This window comes from Micrasema longulum, unplaced genomic scaffold, assembly GCF_059751315.1.
Source record: "Micrasema longulum isolate JH-2025_06_02 unplaced genomic scaffold, ASM5975131v1 h1tg001693l, whole genome shotgun sequence".
NCBI classification, from domain to species: domain Eukaryota; kingdom Metazoa; phylum Arthropoda; class Insecta; order Trichoptera; family Brachycentridae; genus Micrasema; species Micrasema longulum.
The window spans coordinates 37,023-61,738 of record NW_028278871.1 but is presented as its reverse complement, the minus strand read 5'-3'; the positions used below and the strand labels follow the sequence as shown (position 1 = coordinate 61,738).

Below are 24,716 nucleotides of genomic sequence, written 5' to 3'. Positions count from 1 at the left end.
ACGTCTAAGGAGTAATTTAAATTGACACACGAAAAATCATTCGTATTTGGTATGTGAATTAATTTTTTTAATACAATGCTAGACATTTAAATTAACATAAATATTATACAAAATCAGCTTTAAAACAAAAATAAACTTAATTATTAACGACGTTCTTACAAGGTTACATCATTTTGTAAAAACGTTAGAGATGTACAAATTGATCAATGTAAATTGATCGAATAAAAAAATAATCAATTTGTTAATGTTCACGAAAAAAGTATAAATGTCTTATTTTCTGGCGAATAATTGTCCTTAACACACTATAATAGGCTTGTTTTTGCGTTTTTATATAAATTTTCGGAATCAGTCATTTTTGCATGAAAAAACTAATAAAATCGATTTGATCGGTGCATGATCAGTGATCAGTAATTTCCCATCACTATTGGCATTAGTTTGACAGCTGTCATTTTGGTCAAGTTAAATTTTAAGGACTATAATTACTTGATATATCTGGTTGAGGTGTGAGTGGTTTTCTTCGTCTCTGTTGAGATTGCGGTCTCATAATGCTGTTTGTTTCTTTGTAGATATAACGGAGTCAGGCAGGTTTTAAACCCAATGATAATGGTGACTGACCTGGAGTTGATGAAGCAAGTTTGTATCAAAGACTTCGACCATTTTACTGACCACGTTGGAGCCATACCCGAAGGCGCTGATCCGCTGTTTGGGAACAATCTCTTCTCAATGAAAGGTATGTTCTATCTCAAATCAAGGGTAGATGGCTTAAATGGACTCGTGCATTTTTTCCAGTTTGGTTGAGTCACATTTATTTATTTATTATCCGGCACAATTTGCGGTACACCAAAACGGTAAAACTGTTGTTAGTATATCTTTGTAATCAAATGTAATAATAATTCAATGTTAATGACGTAAGGAACGCGGGCTAATTGTTTGCGGTCATTCATTGGCTTGTTTCGATCATATGATGTCGATATGACAAGAAGGTAGAACATATCGAGGTAAGATACAGATGGTACAGAAGTTAAGTATACCGTCTCGACATTCTAGATTACGCTGATGTTTCCATGACTGATTGAAGCTGTGAGCAACTCGATAAACTTGGACGACTTCAGAATACATGCATAAGGCACATTTTTGGTCTTAGGAAATATGACCACATTTCTGATTATCGTAGGCAACTGAAATGGCTCAAAATTAGACAGCGGAGAGACTATCACTCCCTCTCACTTCTGTTCAATGTACTTCATAGTCCTAACGCTCCTATATAACTGCGTGGAAAATTTCAACGCTTATCAGTTCATGGTTTACCTCTTCGTTCTAATTCTCAAGGCACTCTTTTAATATCCATCCACAATTTCTCTTTCTTCTCTAACTCATATAGTGTCCATGCGGCTCGACTGTGGAATCATCTCCCATCCACCATCAAAGATGTTACTACTTTATCTCTGTTTAAATCACGTCTGAAGAAACATCTCCTTTCTCTTCCTTAATCTCTCCTCCTTTCTTCTTTTTCCCTTTTTCCCGTTGAGTAATAGTTTTGATTTAAGGTAATTTATAAACCAATTCGTTTATTTCTATTTTTATAAATCTTTAGCTTTTTAATCTTTATTTTCTATTGAATATGTTCTGCAACTTAAATAATAAAAATACAACTTTTATTTTATTGGATGGTTGGAAGAAATTGCCATTTGGCAAAAAGCCTGCCAATGTACAATTAACATTATGTACAAAAAGTTAAATAAAAAAAAATGAATGTGGAAGAAGCAGAAATGTATGCCACAATAGACGTGTGGCGGTCCATTCTCTCTGTCCACCCCTACGGGAAAATGGCGTGATGGTAGTAGTAGATTTAAGGTGATTTTTACTCTCCCTGTACTGGCACATGAACCCTACGACTGATCAACTTACCCCCCGTGCCGAAATAATGTAGTGCTCATGCCATCACCAAGGGCAGATAGAAATATGATGTTTTATTGATATGGGAAACTGATAAATATATTTGATAAAACATTAACTCTTAAAAGACTGTGGTAAATAATCCCTTTGCGCGCGGTGATGTAATTTTCTAAAGTTCGGACGTTTGAAAAAAATGAAAAAAATAGAGACTACTGTTTAATAATTCCTTTTCCATAATTTATGGGAATAAATATATAATTTAGCCCTGCTGTAGCAAAATAAAATAAAAATCACATATACGTCGCTCATAATAATAATAATAATAATATTTGGCTGATTTATATGACGCTATTTTTGTAAAAAATCACCTCAAGGGCGCTTTACAATTGTATATCTAAACTTACATTCTAACTAAACTTAAGTGATACATTATATTTCCAGATCTGAAATTGAGGGTATGATAGTTTGAAGAAGTGGGATTTTAGTTGGGATCTGAACTGACTGGGACTGTCGATGATTCGTAAGTTTGAAGGCAATTGGTTCCAGGCAGAGGGGCCGGCGGCGGCAAAAGCACGATCTCCAAATCTAGTGTTTGGGGAGCGCCGGATTTCAACAAGTTTTCCTCTTCCTGAATCGAATGCTGACCTAAGAGTAGATTTTCTTTGACATGTATTTTCCCTAATACAAAGGTCCGATAGGTATTTTGGAGCCATTTCATGAAGGGATTTGAATACTGTCCAGCACAGCTTGTATTTTATTCTCTCTGGGCTTTTTAACCAGTGCAAATCTCGAAGATGTTGTGAGATGTGAGAATATTTTTTTACTCCCGTAATTACGCGCGTGCATCCCCCATCATTGTCATCAACCGACTGAAGACTAAATCTGTTTTAGATGACACCCGCCGCAGAACAGCGTTTCTGTCTTTCTTGTCATGACTTCTATCTTCGTGCTCTCTCTTGTATAAGGTATCTGTATAGATGTGTTGCTGAATCAGCGGACATTCATTTTCACGTAGCAAGGATAAATATTTTTTGTAGTAACATTTAGCAAAGTTATACAAATTTTACTTTCAAAATCGGGTCTAAAATTTTCCATTTGAAGATTTAAAAAATACGAATTCATCATTTTAAAAAATAAGAGAGATATATTGCGTCATTCGAATGAGTAAACACTTTGATAATCCAAAGGCCCTAATTTCATTATATTATACATTTGTCAGAAGCCATTTGGAATACGCATCTCAGATATGGAATCCCCAGTATGCCATGTATATAACAAGAATAGAAAATATTCAAAACAAATTTATAAAGTACCTTTAATACGAAACCGGTATTTCTTATATATCAACTCTCACTGCCTCCACCTACCAAGGAATCACTTCTCTACAATACCGCAGTATAAATTTTTACTTTTTATATTTTTCTATTATAACTGTTATTATTCATATTTTTCTATTATAATTTTTATTTTTATTTTGTATATTGTTTTAATTATTTTGCATATTGGTTTGATTACTTGTGCATTGTTTTAATATGTAAATACATATTTTATATTTATATTTCGAAGAGTCCCGACTTAACACGGAATTTTCTAACAAGTCTGGACATAAAAAACATATAAATGTGTCTATGATAAAATTGTGCATTTTGTGCATTAAATAAAAATCCCGCCCAATTTACAATAACTTACTGTTCTTAAAAAAAAATATCTTTGATAATTGAAAAATATTTATGAGTACATGAAAATAACATTTTGATATGCATAAACTTATGTGTATTTATTTGATATGTAATATATTTTCTTTACTAACTTTGTATAGTTTGTGGAAATCTGTTATTAGCTCTGAGTTTATACACTATATCTGTTTGTTTACTATAAATATGTATGTTGAACTGTTAGTTTCCCAAATAAAATAAAATCAAATATCAAGTCTCGTTTCCTATTTCGACTAGTGTGACATCACAAGAGTTGAACTGAAATATAAAATTGTTTAGTAAAAATCTTGATAAGTAAGTTTTATAAATAGAATCGTTGATTGTTGATATATTTTTATCTTGATGACTTTAGAATCAACCTTACACAATAAAAGACAATACAGTAGTTCTGCGTGCAAAAAGAACGCAGAGGCCGGATGAATTATAGCTACTCTCAGGAGAAAATATTAAAAGAGGAAAATTTAAGCCACAAAGTACTCATATTACAACAGAGATGAGGAACATTTTAGAGAAGTTAATATAGTAGTCTAGGCATCTACAGGGCTCATGACCTGTAATTGGCTGGTTTAAGTTGCTACTTTACACACCGTGTAACATTCACTCAAACTGTGTTAATAATTAGTTTTGTAATTCAATTAGATCATCGCTGTTTTACCGAATTACTAAACTCGAACCTATATATTTCTATATATCCTATATCCTACCTATATATCTCTATATTTCTTTAGTATAAAATAAACATTTAATGACAATTGTATAACATCTATATTCCATCAATTATTTCATTTGTTGATGTTTGTGGAGTTAAAGAACTGAAACCTTTATTTATGCAGGTGAGATTCATCTCATTGAATTATTTCACCTACATACTAGGCAACGCCTGAAAATGTTATTTTTTCAATTTCTGTACTTCTTCATGGACTAGGTAATTTATCAACAATATTTTAAGTTTGTCTGAAGTGGTCATAAGCCCTGTAAATGCCTAGATTTCCATATTCCCTTCTCAAAAATATTTTCCCTCTGTGTTGAAATAAATTAAAACACGTTTTACAGGGCTTATGACCACTTAAACCAGCCAATGACAGGTCATACGCCCTGTAAATGCCTAGACTTCCATAATTCCTTCTCAAAAATGGTTTCCCTCTCTGTTGAAATAAATTAAAATATGAACAACTCCCTAGGGAGGAAATCCAGCCAGTCTGCAAGCATTTGGATATAATCAAACATTGTAGAAATAAACGTATTTGTTTATAAATTACCTTAAATAAAAAACTATTACTCAATGGGAAAAGGGAAAAAAGAGGAAAAAGGAAAGGAGGAGAGATTAAGGAAGAGAAAAGAGATGTTTCTTCAGACGTGATTTAAACAGAGATAATGTAGTTACATCTTTGATGGTGGATGGGAGATGATTCCACAGTCGAGCCGCATGGACACTATATGAGTTAGAGAAGAAAGAGGAATTGTGGATGGGTATTAAGAGAATTAGAACGAAGAGGTAAACCATGAACTGATAAGCGTTGACGCAGGTATATAGGAGCGTTAGGATTATGAAGTACATTGAACAGAAGTGAAAGGGAGTGATAGTCTCTCCGCTGTCTAATTTTGAGCCATCTCAGTTGCCTACGATAATCAGAAATGTGGTCATATTTCCTAAGACCAAAAATGTACCTTATGCATGTATTCTGAAGTCGTTCAAGTTTATCGAGTTGCTCACAGCTTCAATCAGTCATGGAAACATCAGCGTAATCTAGAATGTCGAGACGGTATACTTAACTTCTGTACCATCTGTATCTTACCTCGATATGTTCTACCTTCTTGTCATATCGACATCATATGATCGAAACAAGCCAATGAATGACCGCAAACAATTAGTCCGCGTTCCCTTACGTCATTAACATTTAAAACAATTCTCATTTAGAGTTTAAATAGGCTTCTGTAATAAAAAGTGCTCACCTCAAAGCGATTATAAACTCCAATAAATCCCAATTCAAGCAAAAAATGCTCGCTTGAACATGAATTTCGCATGACTTTTGGAAACCACTTAGACGGTACGGTTAAAGATTGTCTGTATGTATCTACCGATCGACTACAAAGCCGGCTCCTTTAACATCTCGATACGTACACTCCGGAAGATGGTAATACAGACGGAACAAATATAATAACTTAATTTATTTTTTATATCGGTAACATTTTACGGCTAGATGCTCTTGTATGTTAATAGGGCAGCATCTAGCTAATCTAGCCACTGCATCTAGCCACTCGTTTCCGAAACTGACATAACTGTCAGAATTTAATTCGACTTCAAAATTTACTGATTTCTTTCTCATATTTTGAATAGGCTTTTGAGAAAAAAAGTGCCAACCTCAAAACGATTAAAAATTTTAATGAATCATAATTAATGGAAAAATTGCTTGGTGGAACAAAATTTTTGACACTTTTAATGCGTAGATAAACGTATCGAGGGGTTCTAGACCCGTCAATATAAACCGATGTACTCACATCAAAACATGATGGTGGGGGGATCGGTAATATACCTCTGTAGTCGGTCGGGAGACTTTTATCTTCAACTATGACGTCATACTGAAGCTATGTCATTTTGGAGCGTAGATTTGTGTACCGTGACGTACGCTTCCCATTGTTTCATATCGTTGCACATACCCAAAACTTGAAGGGGGGTCGGTAGTATATCTTTGTAATCGCTATAGTGAATTTATCTTCAACTGTACCGTCAAGGTTAAGGGATGACGTCTTTATATTCTCATCATAATCGAGGCCCAGATCACCTTGAATGCAGAATAAATATTTAATTGGTAATTCATATGAAAATTTAAAGAAAAATATTCAAATCAAAATAAGGCTGTAAAAATTATTGCTGCAAATAAAATAAATCGCATATTTCATAACAAAATTTTGATATAGAGAATTCCATAATCATCCAAATTATTTTATGCCACTCGATGACGTCATCAAAATAATATTGAATTAACATAAACCATTTTATTCAAGAAACTATTGCTAATTTTCGGAATCCCATTAATATAAAAAACGAACCATACCCGAAAATTTGTGCTATTGCTAGATTTGAGTTCATGTTCGTATGTAGATTAAATGAACAAAATCAAATTCTGTCGATAGAGTGATGTGGCGTTCTATCCTCTCTGCCTACCCTTACTGGAAACGGCGTGATAGTTTGTTGTTGTTATTGTTATGGTAAAAAAAAAACATTTCTCCAAAGCCATAATTCAGAGACAAAATACGTGAATACGTTTGTATGAAGAAAAGTCGGGCCGCGTTTCCTCTTGAGATAAAACATAATTAAGTATACTTTTAAAACTTTATTGAAAATTTTTGAATAAAAACCGTTCGGATAAACGTAAAAAAGATGTTGTAACTTTTCATTGGTAAGTAGGTACCTAGGTACTCGTTTATGATTGTATTCCAAATCTAAAATTAATAGATATTTAATTTAAGTAGGTACTAAAAAAATAACAATTCGGCGAATGCAACCCTGGTGATGAATAAAAAAAACATTTACGCTCCTAACTTTTTTTGTACTTGATAAATTGAAGATTTTATGAGGTTTAAACCTTCCCGTGACAAAGGTGTACATTTATCTGAAAACCGCACGTAAATCGGTCCAGTAGTTATCGAGTCCATCGAAAAGAACCATTCGAACATTGCCTTTTATATATATATATATGGATTTAATTTTTTTATATTTTATTTATAAATCATATAACACAAGTATTTTACAAGTATAATACGTTGAATTACATTCCCAGGAGTTACAACAACTCAATTTGGGACATAAATAATATTAACATTTAGAAAATAACACATATTGAGAACAACAAAGAAACAAAGCAAGTTTAGCACCTTTACAACTAAATAAAGCGCAACAATATATACACCTAAACCCTTTTCTTACACAAGCAGAATAAATATTTATAAAAAAACGCTTTTGAAAATAAAAAAAGTAGTGAATCTACTAAGGGAGATAAGGTCATTAACATCACATGCCATGCAGATGATGCTGCCATAGTGATGATGAGAACATATCCATCTCAGTTAGTAAACATCTGGATGGCCAAGAAATGTCGTAAAGTACAATGAACACATGATTATTGGAAACATAATTCAAATATACAAAACGTGGATCAGACCAAATAATGGTGTATACAACAGAGGCGAGGATAGATGTAAATAAAATAAAAAATACGAAAAACCAAGTAGAAAAACTAAATAGAAAAACCAAATAACTGCTCAGAATGTCAGAGATGAAAGTACTAAAGGCAATCGCAGGGAAACCCAAAAGAGGCAGAATCTAGAGTCAAGAAGTTAGACGGATTTGCGATACCCATTGCATAGTAAATGGATTATGGAGAGATTACGTCAATAACTCCATTAATGAACAGCTCCAAAATCCCCTATACCATTGCCCACGAAATCCTGGCCGTTTGCCGTCTGCCCGGAAGACCACCAAGGAGAGGGAAGAACAGCTGAAACTCAAAGTCTCAGGAGTTAGCTTTTAGCTGATACCGAATGAATCGATCTTTCGATCGATTAAACTTTCAGAAATAATTTTTACGCAGATCTTCCAAGGTTTAGGTAGAAGTCCTTGAGAGCCACGCTTTGCAATTTACGCATTTCATTTTCTTTAATTTTGGTAGGTAGTTTATTATACAGCGTTCGAGACATATTCTCCTAGGACTTTTTACCAAACTTGGCAGAATTAAATTTTGGTATATGAAGGTTTTACGAGCTGCGCGTATTGTGGCTATGGATATCGCTATTAAAAATTTGCTTTAAATTTGTATGAGTTGAGGAATTCAAAATGTTTAAAATGGTGTTTGTGATATCATGCATAGGTATTACTTTAAAAGGAAGTATTTTTGTTTGACTGTAAATATCTTTTACATGTGTATCCCAAGGCAGACCAAGAATCTCAGAAATAAGCTTTTTTGTAGCAAATCCTAATATACAGGATAACTAAGCAAGATGTGAATGGATCATGGCATAGTAAATAAAAATCAGAAACACAATTTAGACAATTTATTTGTAATGTTGTTTTTTTCACTGAAATAATTAACACATTGCCCCGAACAGCATTGAAATTTTCAGCCAGCGCGCGACGTTATGTCAATGTTACATTTTTTTAAACCATTTCTTCTTGTCAATCAGGTCAGAAGTGGCGCGACATGAGGTCCACCCTGAGCCCCGCCTTCACCAGCGCCAAGATGAGGGGAATGTTTGACTTCGTGGCTCGCTGCGGGGAGCAAATGGCCGATTACTACATGGAGCAGGCGAGCAAACCAGAAAATAAAGGTTGTTATCATCATCATTCCATGTCTGCTCCCTAGTTGGAGCATATGGTGTCCACAATGAAAGCCCCACCCTTTTACCCAAATCTGTTTTAAAGGTCTTGTGGCCTCTTTTCACATCCGCGCATTGCAAAATCATCTATGCTGGCGAGCTCATACTTATGAATTAAGCCGCAAAATATTTTTCAGTCTACACTCACTTAGAAGGTTGCAAAAATTCTTACCCATTAATACTAAATGCACCCTTACAAGGGTGTACACAACCATTACTACAATCCATTCTAGATTATGCTGATGTTTTCATGACTGATGTAAGCTGTGAGCAACTTGATAAACTTGAACGACTTCAGAATACATGCATAAGGTACATTTTTGGTTTTAAGTAATAGGACCACATTTCTGATTATCGTAGGCAACTGAAATGGCTCAAAATTAGACAGCGAAGAGACTATCGCTCCCTCTCACTTCTGTTCAATGTACTTCATAGTCCTAACGCTCCTATATAACTGCGTGAAAAATTTCAACGCTTATCAGTTCATGGTTTACCTCTTTGTTCTAATTCTCAAGGCACTCTCTTAATACCCATCAACAATTCCTCTTTCTTCTCCAACTCATATAGTGTCCATGCGGCTCCACTGCAGAATCATCTCCCATCCACCATCAAAGATTACATTACATTATCTCTGTTCAAATCACGTCTGAAGAAATATCTCCTTTATCTTCCTTAATCTCTCCTCCTTTCCTCTTTCTTCTTTTATCTCCTTTCCCATTGAGTAATAGTTTTGATTAAAGGTGATTTATACACAAATACATTTATTTCTGTTAACTTGTTTTAAAATTTTCTATTGAATATGTTTTGTAACTTGAATTATAAAAATACAACTTTAATTTTATTTTACTTTCAAAATCGTACCCTTGCATACATAGTAGAGTTTTGTCACCCAGAATTGCAGACCCTTTTTGTTGCTAGCAAGAAGCACAGCATCATCAGCATACAAAATACAATTGACAGTTAAATCTCCCATTTTCGCTCCCATTCTTAAATCTTTATTGATGTGTGCGTTGAAAAGCCATGGTAACATTACACATCACGGTTTTACTTCTTTGGAAATGTCAAACCACTATGTGAACACGGAACTTCCTCATTAAACCTGACCCATTTGTCCATTCCTGATCAAGATCGATAAGTTCGATTTCCCACACTAAGGATTGCAATCCAAACACATCTCTGCTTTCGTCATTCCTCTTTAAGATCCATATTTCATTTCCATTATTTTGTTACAGAAAAGGGTGTTATCGAAATCGAAATGAAAGATGCCTTTACAAGATATACAAACGACGTCATTGCAACAGCTGCTTTCGGTCTCGAAGTAAATTCTCTCACTGAAAGAGAAAATCGGTTTTTCACGATGGGAAAAAAAACCACAGACTTAGGTGGCCTTGTGCTTTTAAAATTTTTCGCCTTTACGTCAATTCCTCGGATTATGAAGGTATGTTCAAGTAATATATTCAAGTCTCTTTTCATCATTATTATAAATTAGGATATGGAATCTAGAATTCAAATAACCTAGCTATGAGTGGAGTGCCACAAGGTCCATATTTAGGTCTGTTATTAAAAAAAAGTTTTATCTTCAACTACAAGATGTGTTATGTAATTAAAAGCACTAGAATATATGAACATCATTGGAAGAATGACGGAAGAGAGGGAACTTCATAGAAATTTCAAGCATGACTACCCCCTGTACGAGATCTATCAATTAAATCTCAACATCAATTGACAGGGTCATAACTGGAAGCTCTGTAGTCCTCAATTCCACCCCAATCCCAAAACAAACTTGCTTATGCACTAGGATGGTGTCAGGCTGGAATAAATTGCCAATCCTAGTTGTCTATTCCATTTCGGTCAAACAATTCAAAGAAGCTTTTTTAAAGGAAGAAGAACGCAGACAAAAAGCAGTACACGAGATATAGATACCAGCAAAGGCTATAACACATAATAATATTGATATATATATTTTTTTCAATTTTATTCACTAATTTTACTTCTTTATAGAAGTATGTCACCAAGTCTTTGTAAAATAGAAAGCTAAAATACCAATAGTGCTGATCTGACAAACCTTTTGCAACTAACTTTTCATCTGTTTATGTTAATGAAAATTCCTCATGTTCTATCCACTAGTTTAATTATTTTTTATTTATTAATCATATAACACAAAGTATTTTACAAGTATAATACGTTGAATTACATTTCCAGGAGTTACAACAACTCAAGTCGGGACATAAATAATATTAACATTCAGAAAATAAAACATATTGAGAACAACAAAGAAACAAAGCAAGTTTAGCACCTTTATTAATAAATATAGCACAACAATATAGTCAAAAACCTTTTTTTACGCAAGCAGAATAAATTTATATTAAAAAATGCTTGAAGAATAAAAAAAAAGTAGTGAATCCACTAAGGGAGATAAGGTCATTAACATCACATGCCATGCAGATGATGCTGCCATAGTGAAGATCGATTCCTGTCCGGGCGGACGTGAAATTTTGGTTGTAAAGGTGGTTCTAATCTGCAAATTTCACTGTTATTGTCTGACTGATCACCTAACCTAAAAACCAACAACGTGGAGGATACTGAATTTGATGACGACAGTTTCACTCGTCGCGTCGGTAATTTTCTGTGGTTTTTAGTTTTTCAGAATAACGCTGTTTTCTCCCGAGACTTGTGACTTCTTCAGGACCCTGGTCTCCGACACAATGAATGCACGAGAGGAAAACAACATCTTGAGGCCTGACATGATCCAACTCCTGATGGAGGCTAAAAAGGGATCACTGAAGCATGAAGAAGCGGTTGTTGAACACTCTAATGATGCAGGATTTGCTACAGTTGAAGAATCTGCCGTTGGGAAGACGGTCGTCAAAAGAAGTATGATTTTGTTATTTTTTATCATTATTTATTATTTATTCAAGTTTTTATACAAAATTGAGCTGTACATTGGCGGGTTTCTTGCTAAATGGCGAATTCTTCCAACCAACCAATCAAATACAGGTGTTATTCACATCTTGATTTGTTGCAACAGAGAGAGATAACATTTTTGAGATGGGAATATTGTTAAGTACTGAATTTACATTTTCTATACTGGCAACTCATATAAGACTGTAAATATCATGTTCCTACTCAAATCCTTCCTATTTCAAATTCTTGTCATTCTTCCGTCCTGTGAGCAATTCACATGTGAAAAGTTGTCTCTCTGATAAATCTTTATCATATACTGATGTAGACATTTTTAACAGCACGTTGCATTTGTACAGAAAATTTCTTCATGGGGTCGATTATTTGGGATAGTTGCTGAATGTGCATCTTGAGTGGTTTATGCTATGTATATGTGCCGCATGTAATGTATATGTTTGTGTGTGTTTTATATGTGCGTTCATGTGTGTGCGTGGATGGCTCGGAGTGTACATTCGGTATTTTTATTTATTTTAATTTATTACCTCCATGGAAAACGCAAATGTCAACAATTATTCTTTTCTCACTTAAAATTCTTATTTTTTTTTTTTTCACATTTAATGTTTATTTCTTTTTAATTAATGAAAACTTAATTGGTCTTTTTATGTTAAAAAATTGTTGTTTTTAATACTTATTTTATATGACTGTATATGTTCTGAATAAAATAAAATACTGCGTCAGCATATTTCGTACAAAGTGAAGTTAGTGTTGTATAAACAGGCTATATTATACAGTTCATCATCATCTACACGATACCGGTATCCGTGCTGCAGCAATAGTGAAGTGCTCCATATAAGAAACAATCGGAAAAACTTTAAAAGTGAGTAACAATTTCCATACAGTCCACTAAACTCTAATTCCCTCTGTTATCAGTAAGGCATTGATCTTAACATACAAATATGAAAGTCTAGACATTGATAGGGCTTATGATATGTCATTGACTGGTTTAAGTGCCCATTTTATACACTGTGTGACATTCACCATTCTGCGCATGTTCAAACATCCACATTTCCCCAACTCTTTCATCTGTTGACTTTTGTGAAGTAAAATAGCTGAAACCTTTTATATCATGTGGGTGAGATTCATCCGGCTGAACCAATTCACACAAATTCCCTAGGAAGGAAATCCAGCCTGTCTACAAACATTTGGACATACTCAAAACCATTGAATTCGAATAGTCCAGAAACCGCATGCGCGCAGCAAACTGAATCCGACTAAACTACTCACAAATTAGTAGTTTTACTTTTTGGCCATTAGGTATTCTGTTGACGTCGCGTCGTTTAGTACGCAATTGCTGATTTGAATTCAATTATGCCGTGTTGTGTCGTTTACAAATACCAAAAGACTACTGCTGTGATTAAAAGGGAATAAGGTAGGATTCAATTTCAATTCAATTCAATTCATTTATTTTAAATATAACATATGCATTACAAATATATATTCAATACGTGCATATTATAAAAATAAAAAAAAATACACGAAAGAGACTCATGTCAAAGTTGTAGGAGAATCCTGCTCCGGAAAACCCCTTCGAATACATGGAACAAATCAATATCCAGAGCGATGTTGTTCAGCAGAGCGGTAGCCCTACCAACAGGCATAAACATAGGCAGGTTGGTCCTGAATATCGGAATATGAAACAATCTATGCTGAATAACTCTCTTTGGTCATGTAGAACGAATAGATGGCAAAAGAATGGTTAAAAATATACGTGGGGCGAAAATGAACGGTAACATGAGACGAGGACGACCAAGGAAGATGTGGCATGATCGGATAAACCAAAATCTGAATTCTGGTCATGTCAAAAGCAGACAGAACCGAAGGGCATGTATGACAAGATGTATGAATGAGCTAAGGATATATGCCATGATAGATGTGTGGTGGTCCATTCTCTCTGCCTACCCCTACGAGAAAATGGCGTGATGGTAGTAGTAGTAGTTTTACGCGCCTTCTTGTATATTATAATTCTATGCTCAAAACGTTGTGATATTTTGGCTTAGATCTTTTTACTACCATGCCAACGTTTTGTTGCAGAATGGACAGACGATGAAATAACAGCCCAAGCGGTGCTGTTTTTCTTCGCTGGCTTCGATACTTCCTCCACCCTGCTGTGCTTCATGGCGCACGAGCTCGCCCTGAACCCGGCCATACAGAGGAAACTGCAGGAGGAGATAGACGAAGTTGCAGCTTCCAGCCAAAAGACTATAACTTACAACCATCTGCAGAATATGAAATACTTGGATATGGTCGTATCAGGTAACAATAATTATTTTGAAAGATAATAAAACAAAACACAAGCAGTCGTTTGTACTAGTACCGCGAAACCGTCCAATTTTGCCCTGTATGGATATTTTGCCCAAACAGTCTAATCTATGATCAACCTTTAAAAAGACATTGGTACCAAATTCACCGAAAACAAATAGAAATATGTCTATGATCAACCTTTAAAAAGACATATTTCTATTTGTTTTCGGTGAATTTGGTACCAATGTCTTTTTAAAGGTTGATCATAGATTAGACTGTTTGGACAAAATTTCCATCCAGGGCAAAATTGGACGGTTTCGCGGTACCTAATGTGCTCATTCGACTGTCATTGTTTTCATTTTCCGTTAAAAAGGGGATCCCCGAATAATTCTTTGAAGTTAATACTGTGTTACTACTAAAAAATATTGAATTAATTAATTATGATTGGGTTGTGGTCCTGTGGCTAGTGTCTCGGACTCACGGACCAAAGGTCTGTGGTTCGAATCTTGATTCCATTTTCTAATAGTGAGTTATTTACAACTCGTTGAAAATGGCCCTCAAAATTAAATATTTGGGTAAATCATAAGAACGCAAATATTTATTTAAAAAAAAAAAAAAAAAAAAAATTCAAAATAATATTAATATTTTAATCACTTACCATCAGACAATCGATGTGTTAGCTAAAGATAAATTGATAAATGGTAAAATGCTAAAATCCCCGCATTTGAGATTGAGTTGAGATTCCCCGCAGTTTGGGGAATTCCCCACAAATTGGCAACCCTGAAACTGGTATAAAATACACCGCGCTTTGTCTGACTTTGGATTATGGAACTGCGTAAGTACTTAAGTTCCTTTAGGGCGGGTGTCCGTACAGAATTTCACAAGTCCGCGCATGCGCAAATAGGGATCTTTGATATCTGTGGAAACAGTTCTAACAAACACATCCAGGTTCATTTTCCATGTATTGTGACGGTTTTATAAAAAATAGCACTCAAAATTGTGATGTACAAGTCGTCCCAGAAATCATTGTCAATACGCAAACGGGTGATAGGCCAAGTCGTGACAGTTATCAGAAAAATATAATAAAATATAGACTTTAAGGATTCTAGGTTGCATTACCGACATTTTATCTAATTAATCAGAATTGTCATAAAATTAGGATTCATTAAAAAACTTTTTTTTTCCTCAATTAAGAAGTTTTCTAGCAGGTGTTATACAATTTTAAAATTCAAACTAAACGCGCCAGTTTTTAAAGTCACTTGTCAAAAAAGCGTTGTATTTTTTTTTTCAGCACAGTCGGTTAAAGTTTGGCAATGTAATTATTATTAATTCAATTGGGCAAAAATCTAAAATTTTATCAGAAACTGAGGTAGGAACGTTTTAATTTTCAACTGAAATTTAGAGAAGAGTTAAATGGTTACATTACAGAAAAAAAATCTAAGAAAAGTTAATATTTGTAGTCACAGGAATGAGGAAGTTCAGTGGTTTTTTTTAAAAATTTTATTTGTTAATAGACTGTTAAACTAAGTCAATTTTTTTTTTTTAAATTTTTATATATCGTATTATCGGCGCTCCGATTTTTCAAAGTTTTGTATTTCTGAAATAACTCCGCGTGTAACGTCAGAGGTTCATTTCCGCTTATTCTCATTCAGTTCTTCCCATTGGTCCAGAAGCGACAAGCAGACCGGAAATCTTCCATAGCTCTTAGATTATAGGTTGATTCACATGAACCAGTGACGTCATTTAAAGTAGTGTGTTTTTATCAAAATATTTATTATTATTTTTTCTGTACATTTTCAAGAAACTTTGCAGTACAATTTAATGCTTTAATTTTTACCCCGCGTAAGAAAACATTTTTTGTATCCAATTTCCCGTAGGGCTGAAGTTCCTCATTGAATGATCATCACGAGGTGTCAGTTTTTCCGAATTATTTTTTGATACTTATAATTTAAAAAGTACTTTCCCAAAATTTTTTGAAATATTTTTCTGATAACTGTCACGACTTGGCCGGCCTATCACGAGTTTGCGGGTTGACGTTGATTTCTGGGACATCCTGTGTAACTCGGTTATTTTATTTTATTTAATTTTATTAACATAAACGGCAAATCTGCCTTTTACAAACATTTATAATTCTAACATATTTGGCTAATATTTTTATTATTTTTTTTAAAAACATAAATTTCCTTATACCCAAGATTTATAAAAAAAAATAAACCTAAAAATTATACAAAATTTATATTTAAAAAAATTAACCTAAAAATTATACAGCATATTCAGTAAAAAGTTTAAATAATAAAACTTCCACAGTAAAACAACAAGAAAATCATAAGTACTGTTTCATACAGCTGGGCAAAAAATATGAAATAAAATTTGTTTTATGGTTAATTTCAGAGCACTTCATTTGATATTATGTATCTTTTTTGGGTGATACCGTGTATGTTGGATTTGATCCGACGTTTCGGCTACCATTGCAGGAGCCATCTTCAGGGAAAACTGTGTGAACCTGAAGATGGCTCCTGCAATGGTAGCCGAAACGTCGGATCAAATCCAACATACACGGTATCACCCAAAAAAGATACATAATATTGATAACAGTGACCGTGAAAACCTTCGCACCTATTTCACTTCATTTGAATTTCTGTGTTAGTAGTAGGAATAAATTTTACCTATGTATGTACGTAGTACCAAATGACTGCTTTCCCTAATCGAAAACTTCACCGCAAGCTCCTGGTATAAGCTATCGTTTACTTTCAGTATTTGCTAAAAGTATTTGCTAAAGTTTGCTAAAGTATTTGCCAAAGTTCTACGTTCGATTTGTATTTTGTTACAGAAGCCCTTCGCTATTGGCCCCCGGCTGTGGCAACTGACAGGAAATGTGTCAAAACTTACACTCTCCCACCGCCCAACAAAAACAGCACAAAATCCGTCACGGTAACTCATTATTTTGACAGTTTAAACATAAAACACTCGTAAAATTGAGGCCATAAAAATTGTAAACAAAATTAGATTGGGAGCCATTAACATCGTCAGCCGTCTCTTGTCCAATGGTGAACATAGGCCTCCCCTTTAGTCTCCATATCTCCCTATCCTGTGCCAACCGCATCCAACCACTTCCTGCAACTCGGCTTATGCCATCAGACCACCTTGTCTGCGGCCTGCCGACACTTCTACCCGTTCTGGGTCGCCATTCCAGGACTTTTTTGGTCCATCTAGAGTCTGTGGTTCTGGCTATATGACCAGCCCCGCTGCATTTCTGGTTGGCAGCTCTGTGGACCACATCGGTGACCTTTGTTCTCGCTCTAATCCACGTATTGGGTTTTTGGGGAATCATACAAGACGACTATTATCATTAATATAGTTGGATAATCATTATTCTTATTAACATATTACAACAGAGATGAAGAACATTTAAGAGAAGGTAATATGGAAGTCCAGGTATCTACAGGGCCTATGACCTGTCAATGGCTGGTTTAAGTGGCCACTTTACACACTGTGTAACGTTCACCATTCTGCCTATATTTAAACATCTATATTCCTTCAATTCTTTCATCTGTTGATGTTTGTGAAGTTAAAGAGCTGAAACCTTTATTTATTGATTGAAACTTCTATATAACCTTCTCTTAAATGTTGTTGTAATATGTTAATATAAACAGCTCCCCAGGGAGTTGAATCCAGTTCTTGTCTACAAAAATTTGGACAAACTCAAAATATTGTTGATTATTCTTAGATGTATGGGTCAGTGCCATGCAAGCTCCTGACGTCACTGCGACCTGTGAAGATCTATACTGACGGGTCCCCGTGAATAATTTTCGCCCTCCAAGCCCGGTAGCTCAATCACAAATAACTTTTGACGTGATAACAATTTCTCACCATGGTTGTTTATCGTATTCGCGATCACAATGCAACATCCGTTAACACCTAAAATTAAATGTCAAAATATTTACGTTTCGCGACGTATAATCCTGCTGCGCAATCACATATTTGAATTTCACCGGTGTAAGTATGGAAAATATTTCAAAACTGCTATTTTTATTTTTTTACTTATTATTTATCGGTTGGCAAGCCAAATGTCAAGAAAAGCAGTCGCCATAGTGATTGTAATTTAATTTTCACTTTTTTGTATTAGATACTCCTTACTATTTTGCAAATGCAATATATTGTTTTTTTTTTTTAGTAAACGCCGATTTTTCGCCAGTGGACTGTATTTATTTACGAGGAAAACAAAAAACAAACCGACACGAGCGTTGACTTAGAGATTACACACGCGTTGACTTATGACCGCGATAACTTAAGCATGTTCATTATTATTCATTGTGATCGCTCAAATGCTTAGCATGTTTTTAAGCACGTCTATAGTAATTTGTGATTTAGCTACAGGTCTATAAAGAGCCTGGCTACTGTGTGGAAGGCCAGAGCTCTCATTTTTCTAAGTCGCCCCCTCCAAGTTCAGATCCGTAAAGTGTCGGGCTATTAGGTAGGGAGCGAGCTCTTTAACATCCTCAGTAGCTCAATCACAAATAACTATCGACGTGCTTAAAAACATGCTAAGCGTTCAAATGCTCAAGCGATCACAATGAACAATAATGAACATGATTAAATTATCGCAGTCATAAGTCAACGCGTGTGTAATCTCTAAGTCAACGCTCGTGTCAGTTTGTTTTTTGATTTTGTCGTAAATAAATACAGTTCATTGGCGAAAAATCGGCGTTTACCATAAAAAATAATACAGTATATTACATTTTCAAAATAGTATGGAGTATCTTATACAAAAAGGGGAAATTAAATTACAAACAATTATTATGGCGACTGCTTTTCTTGACATTTGGCTTGCCAATCGCCGACGCCAGCTAAATGCAATAAATAGCATGATAAATAATAAATCAACAAATAAACATTGCCGTTTTGGAATATTTTCCATATTTACACCGGCGAAATTCAAATATGTGATTGCGCAGCAGGATTATACGTAGCGAAACGTAAATATTTTGACATTTAATATTAGGTGTTCATGGATGTTGCATTGTGATTGCGAATTCGATAAACAACCAGGTGAGAAATTGTTACCACGTCGCTTATTAGCACGTCGATATTTATTTGTGATTGAGCTACAGGTTTAACCAATGGTCTCCCAAGGATGAGGCTCCTTTTATGATGTAAAGCATTACATTAACATAGAACACGTATACGTGTTTCCTCATCTGCACTGCAGAACCTACATCTAGAAGTTTGGAAAAGGTTCACTCTAACAAGGTGTTTGTTCAATCGGGTTGTGGTCCTGTGGCTAGTGTCTCGGACTCACGGACCAAAGGTCTGCTGTTCAAATCCTACTCTACCCCAACTTGATTCCCCTTTTCTAATAGTGAGTTATCTACAAATCTGCAGTACCCTGGGCGGGGTCTAGTGATAACCCTCACTTGATTTCGGCTGATCTTTATTAAGTTAATGATAAATTAATAAATTAACGACGGGTATGTTTTCTTGTCACTACTTTTATCTGATGGGAATCTTCCTCTTCAGGGAGGGTTACCTTTCTTTTTATTCCTTAAATCCGTCAGCGCTTAGAATCTTCTTGGGTTATCCCCGATCAGTGGACTACGCAGTTTTTATCAGGTCATGGTAAATTTAATCAAAAATTATTTGTTTTTAATATTGTTGACTCCCCTTCGTGCTGCTGCGGATATCCTAACCAATCTTCTGAACACATCCTGTGGTCTTGTCCCTTTCCCCTTCTCTATGATTACCGAATGGAGCTTCTCGCTACTATCCGTGGCCCTGTTATAGGTCCTGTCGGATGAACAGATCTGGTGGCTTCTAAAAATAATTTCAAGGCTTTTAAAAAGTTTTGTAATCATTTCGGCGAATTGATCATGTCCAATCAATTTAATCCCAGTCAGTGAAGAATTCACTTCCCTCTCTTCTCAATCCAATGAAGTACATATTATGTACTTCTGGATTACTTTCTTTCAGCACAAAGAAGGCTACCAGATTTCAGAGAGCTCCTTCGGGCAGCTTTTCTCGTTTGACAACGAGCAAATTTTCCGTGTATGTGGGCACCGCCAAGGAGAGTTATGTCCTCAGATGCGGTGTACGGTATGTGGTGGGTAAGCTGTCACTACTTTTAAAAATATTTTACTTTATAGGGTATGTCCATGTATTATTGTCAATGTATTATGATGATGTTTATGTTCTAATAAATAAGTAATTAATTTTCAATACAGCTCAACCCAGGAGAAGGTATATGGATCCCAGTGTATGCCGTTCACCATGACCCGAAATACTTTAAAGACCCTGAAAAGTTTGATCCGGAACGATTCTCAGATGAAAACAAGAATGACATATTGCCATTTTCCTTTATACCCTTTGGAATTGGTCCAAGAAACTGCATAGGTAATTTCATTATTCTATTTAATGGTTCACAAACAATAAACAATACATACAACATTGGCAATCAATTTCGGAGTATGGTGTAATCGGATGGGGTGGTGCGCGTAACACAGTTTTAAAAAGTGTATCAACAATATTTTGAATTTGTCCAAATTTTTGTAGACAATGACTGGATTCAACTCCCTGGGAAGCTGTTAATATTAACATATTACAACAGAGATAAAGAACAGTTTAGAGAAGGTAATATAGAAGTCTAGGTATCTACAGGGCTTGTGACCTGTCATTGGCTGGTTTAAGTGGCTGTTTTACACACTGTGTAACATTCACTATTCCGCCCATATTTGAACATCTATATTCCTTCAATTCTTTCATTTGTTGATATTTGTGAAGTTAAAGAGCTGAATCCTTTATTTACACGAAATGGGACACGAAATAGAGCTCGGAAAAGATGATTTTCCAAGCTCTATTTCGTGCCCTAGGTATATATAACTATCACCTTTTTTTGTCATTTTTCCATTTACCAAGATGTTACATGATTGGTTTGTATTACTCATTGCTTTAGTTTTTGAAACATTAATTTTCAAGCCTGTTTTCAGAAATACTGTATTAACTTCGTTTATCATGTTTTCAAGTTCTATCTTGTCTTTAGCAAATAGAACTAAATCATCTGCAAATCTGAGATTGCCATGAGTTCGCCGTTGATGTTAACACCTTTGTCGTTCCAGTCAAGAGTTTTGAAGAACAAAGTTACTGTACTAAAACCTATTTGTTTTTTTTTCACATAAGCATTCTTCTAAACAATTTTTTTAATTCCCGCCAAACTGCAAAAGCAGTTTTTTTGCAGGGATTTCTCTCTTTAAACATTTTGGTAAGACAATATAATAATGTTTACATAAAATATTTTTTTAAAAAATCTTAAAAATATCAATAAAATAAAAGTTTAAAAAAATTAAATACAAGTAAATCAAGTCTTTTTTGATAACGAAATATATAAAAAATAATAAAAAAACACTTTTTTTGGCACTCTTTTAAATTGTTTGGTTTCCCGATTTTTTTATAATTTTTTTTTACGCACTAAACTTAATGAATTTAAGAAAAAGATTTTTAAAACCAATTTTACTTTGTTTTTATTCATATCACTATTCTTTATTTCTCCCGGACGGGAGTCTCTTTACTATGCGAGGGAGTATATACGCCCTGGTCCTCTCTCCATACGCATTTATGGCTCTTCTTTCTCTAAAATTCCTCTCGCATTTTGGCGCGTTTCATGCTTATGTGATATCGGCGTTTTATAGAAATCCATGAAGTCCTCTGTTACCAGGCGATAGTATATCATATTCTGTACCGTCAAAACTTTACACATCGGGAAAAGATTTTCGTAGTCATTTTGACAAGCTATCATGTTGGTTTTACTTGCTAACATTTTAAGGAGATTTGATTAGATAATTTGTAATTTTTTATCCTATTTGTATACGTTGTAAATGTTAGCCCGTAACAACTCACTCCATACGATATAATTGACTCAACCAGCGCATGGTATAAACAGTACAAGGTGGACCGCGGAACACAGAATTTCAAATAATTAAATTTTATAAGTACCGCTTTTAGTTTTTTTTTATTTTTTATTTATTTACTTAAGTTAGTTAATATTACATTGTAAATTAACTAATATATTTACAATTATAACAAATACTTATTAAATATTTCTTACATCACTACATTATTACAATAAACATAACATTTTTTTTAAAAATCCGTAAGTTTTATTTCATTCTTCATACTTTCAGGCATCTCATCATACAGTTTTAACCCTTTATACATTAAGCTATTTTGTGATTTTGTTTTTTTCTTAAGTGGTAGTCTTATCCTATTTCTATTTCTTGTCCTATATTTATGTACACTTCTATTTAATATAATTTCACTTATAAAATACTTTGGCATGAGATTATTAAACACTTTATATATAAATACATTATACAATAGTCTTTTCTTTATTCCTATCCAGTTCAATTGTTTTCTCATTTTTTCAACACTATTATATTTGCTTTTTTTCAGTATAATTCTCATTGCTCTATTTTGTAGTATTTCAAACTTGTTTATGTCTCCCTCGTTAGCTAAATATAATATAGTAGAGCAATAGTCCCAATGAGGGGCAATTATTGTTTTGTATATAAGTTCTGCACTCTTTTTATTTTTTTTTTTTCGAATTCTTCCTAGGAAGAAAATCTTTGGCAAACACTTTCTACGTGAAATTTCCAATGAAAATTATTATCGATAGTTACGCCTAGATATGTATACTGTTTGACCATTTCTATCGTTTGACAGGCACAATTGCTCTTATTGCACTGGCATCCATTTTGTTTATCCACTCTTACGGCGGTTTCTAGCGTGTCTCATCTCCAAGATAGGTGTAAAAAATTAAATCACGATTCAAAATTAATTTCCAGGTTCGAGATTCGCCCTGATGGAAGCCAAGGCCGTCGTCTTCCATCTACTCAGAAAGTTTGATTTCGTCAAAACTCCTCAGACTCAAGATCCCATCAAACTCAGGATGGACACATTCAACATGCATTCAGAAAGGGGATTTTGGGTTGGACTCAAACCGAGAATCTTGAACAAATAAATCTGTTCAAACCTATTTTATTTTGTATATATTTTGTTAAATTTATCAATGTCATTCTATCTATACATTCTCGACTTGCGAGAAATATAATTAGTGTAACTCTTGTGTGGCTGTGATGTCACACTAGTATACATACAATACATGACTTGAAATATCTCTCTTATTTTTTTAAATGACGAAGTTGTATTTTTCATTATCTTCAAAAATACATTTCGCACTGGATTTGGAAAGAAAAATTTATTAAACTATGCTGAATTTTAACACTTTTTTTAATCCTCGCTACGCGAAGATTAAATGTCCACAAATACAGCAATAAATATATGTAAGAGAAAACACAAAGATAGTACTTATAACAAGAAAGACAGAGACGCTGTACTGTGGCCGGTGTTTGTGAGAAAAGGGATTCTGTCGGTTAATTTAAAATGAAGCACTTAATTTTTACCAAATGAGAGTTTAAAAATATATTATAACACAATTAGTTTCAGGTATTTTGAATAACCCATCATCAGGTGTAAATATGAACTATATTTAAGTGTGCCATTGTAAATAAATTCAAAATGTTTTTCCACAAAGTAAATACTGAAACAATAAATAATATATTCATATTGAAATTTGTTTCAATAGGGGGGTAATATGGAAGTTTAGGCATTTACAGAGCTTTTGACATGTCGTTGGCTGGTTTAAGTGGCCACTTCACACACTGTGTAACATTCACCATTCTGCCTATGTTAGAACATCCGCATTTCCTCAACTCTTCCATCTGTTGAGTTTTGTGAAATTACACGGTTTGTGAAGCGCCCACTTAAACCAGCCAATGACAGGTAATAAGCCTTGCAAATGCATAGACTTCCATATCACCTTCTCAAAAATGATTTCCCTCTTTGTTGCAAAAAAATAAACATGAATAACTCCCTAGAGAGGAAATCCAGCCAGTCTGCAAGCTTTTGGACATATTTAAAACATTGTTGAAAAATATATTCAGTCGGTTATTGGCAGTGATGGGGGATGCACGTACGCGCGTAAGATGACCGGCGTATTTATGATTTTTATGTATTTTAAATTAAGGAAAAGGAATTATTAAACACAATATGTGTCGAAAGGTCTTTTGCGATGGTTCGGTCATGTGGAGCGAATGAATGATGAATGAACGGCTAAAAAGATTTATGATGCGAATGTGTCTGGTTGTAGAAGTCGAGGAAGGCCGAGAAAGACATGGCATGATCAAGTACAACAAATTCTTGAAAGTGGTCATGTGAAAAGTCGGAATAATCGACGTGCGTACATGAGAAGATGTATGAATGTGAAGGAAGCAAAGGAAGTGTGCCAGGACAGAGTGGTGTGGCGTTCTATCCTCTCTGCCTACCCCTCTGGGGAAATGGCGTGATGGTTAGTTAGTTAATATGTGTCTTCATGTTGTTTTTTTCTAATTTAGAACTAATATTGACTCCATATATACGTTCGGCATACTAAATGGTATAATTGATGTGCCATCATTACTGGTACAGGTAAATTTCCATATTCCG

At 34.4% G+C, this 24,716-nt stretch overlaps 1 protein-coding gene across 2 annotated transcripts in view; it reads left to right on the top strand.

Annotated features, from left to right (window-relative positions):
* LOC148274299 (cytochrome P450 9e2-like) overlaps positions 1-23,798 on the top strand; it is a 48,007-nt gene extending 24,209 nt beyond the window's left edge. For both annotated transcript variants that reach the window (XM_088237320.1, XM_088237319.1), the window contains exons 3-10: positions 567-730; positions 8,793-8,936; positions 10,217-10,422; positions 11,624-11,858; positions 13,977-14,198; positions 17,017-17,117; positions 20,405-20,573; positions 23,018-23,798. In XM_088237320.1, the coding sequence (XP_088093446.1) occupies positions 567-730; positions 8,793-8,936; positions 10,217-10,422; positions 11,624-11,858; positions 13,977-14,198; positions 17,017-17,117; positions 20,405-20,573; positions 23,018-23,193 (1,417 nt within the window). In that variant the 3' untranslated portion in view covers positions 23,194-23,798. The remainder of the gene's footprint in view (positions 1-566; positions 731-8,792; positions 8,937-10,216; positions 10,423-11,623; positions 11,859-13,976; positions 14,199-17,016; positions 17,118-20,404; positions 20,574-23,017) is intronic.
* Positions 23,799-24,716: the final 918 nt, after the last annotated feature.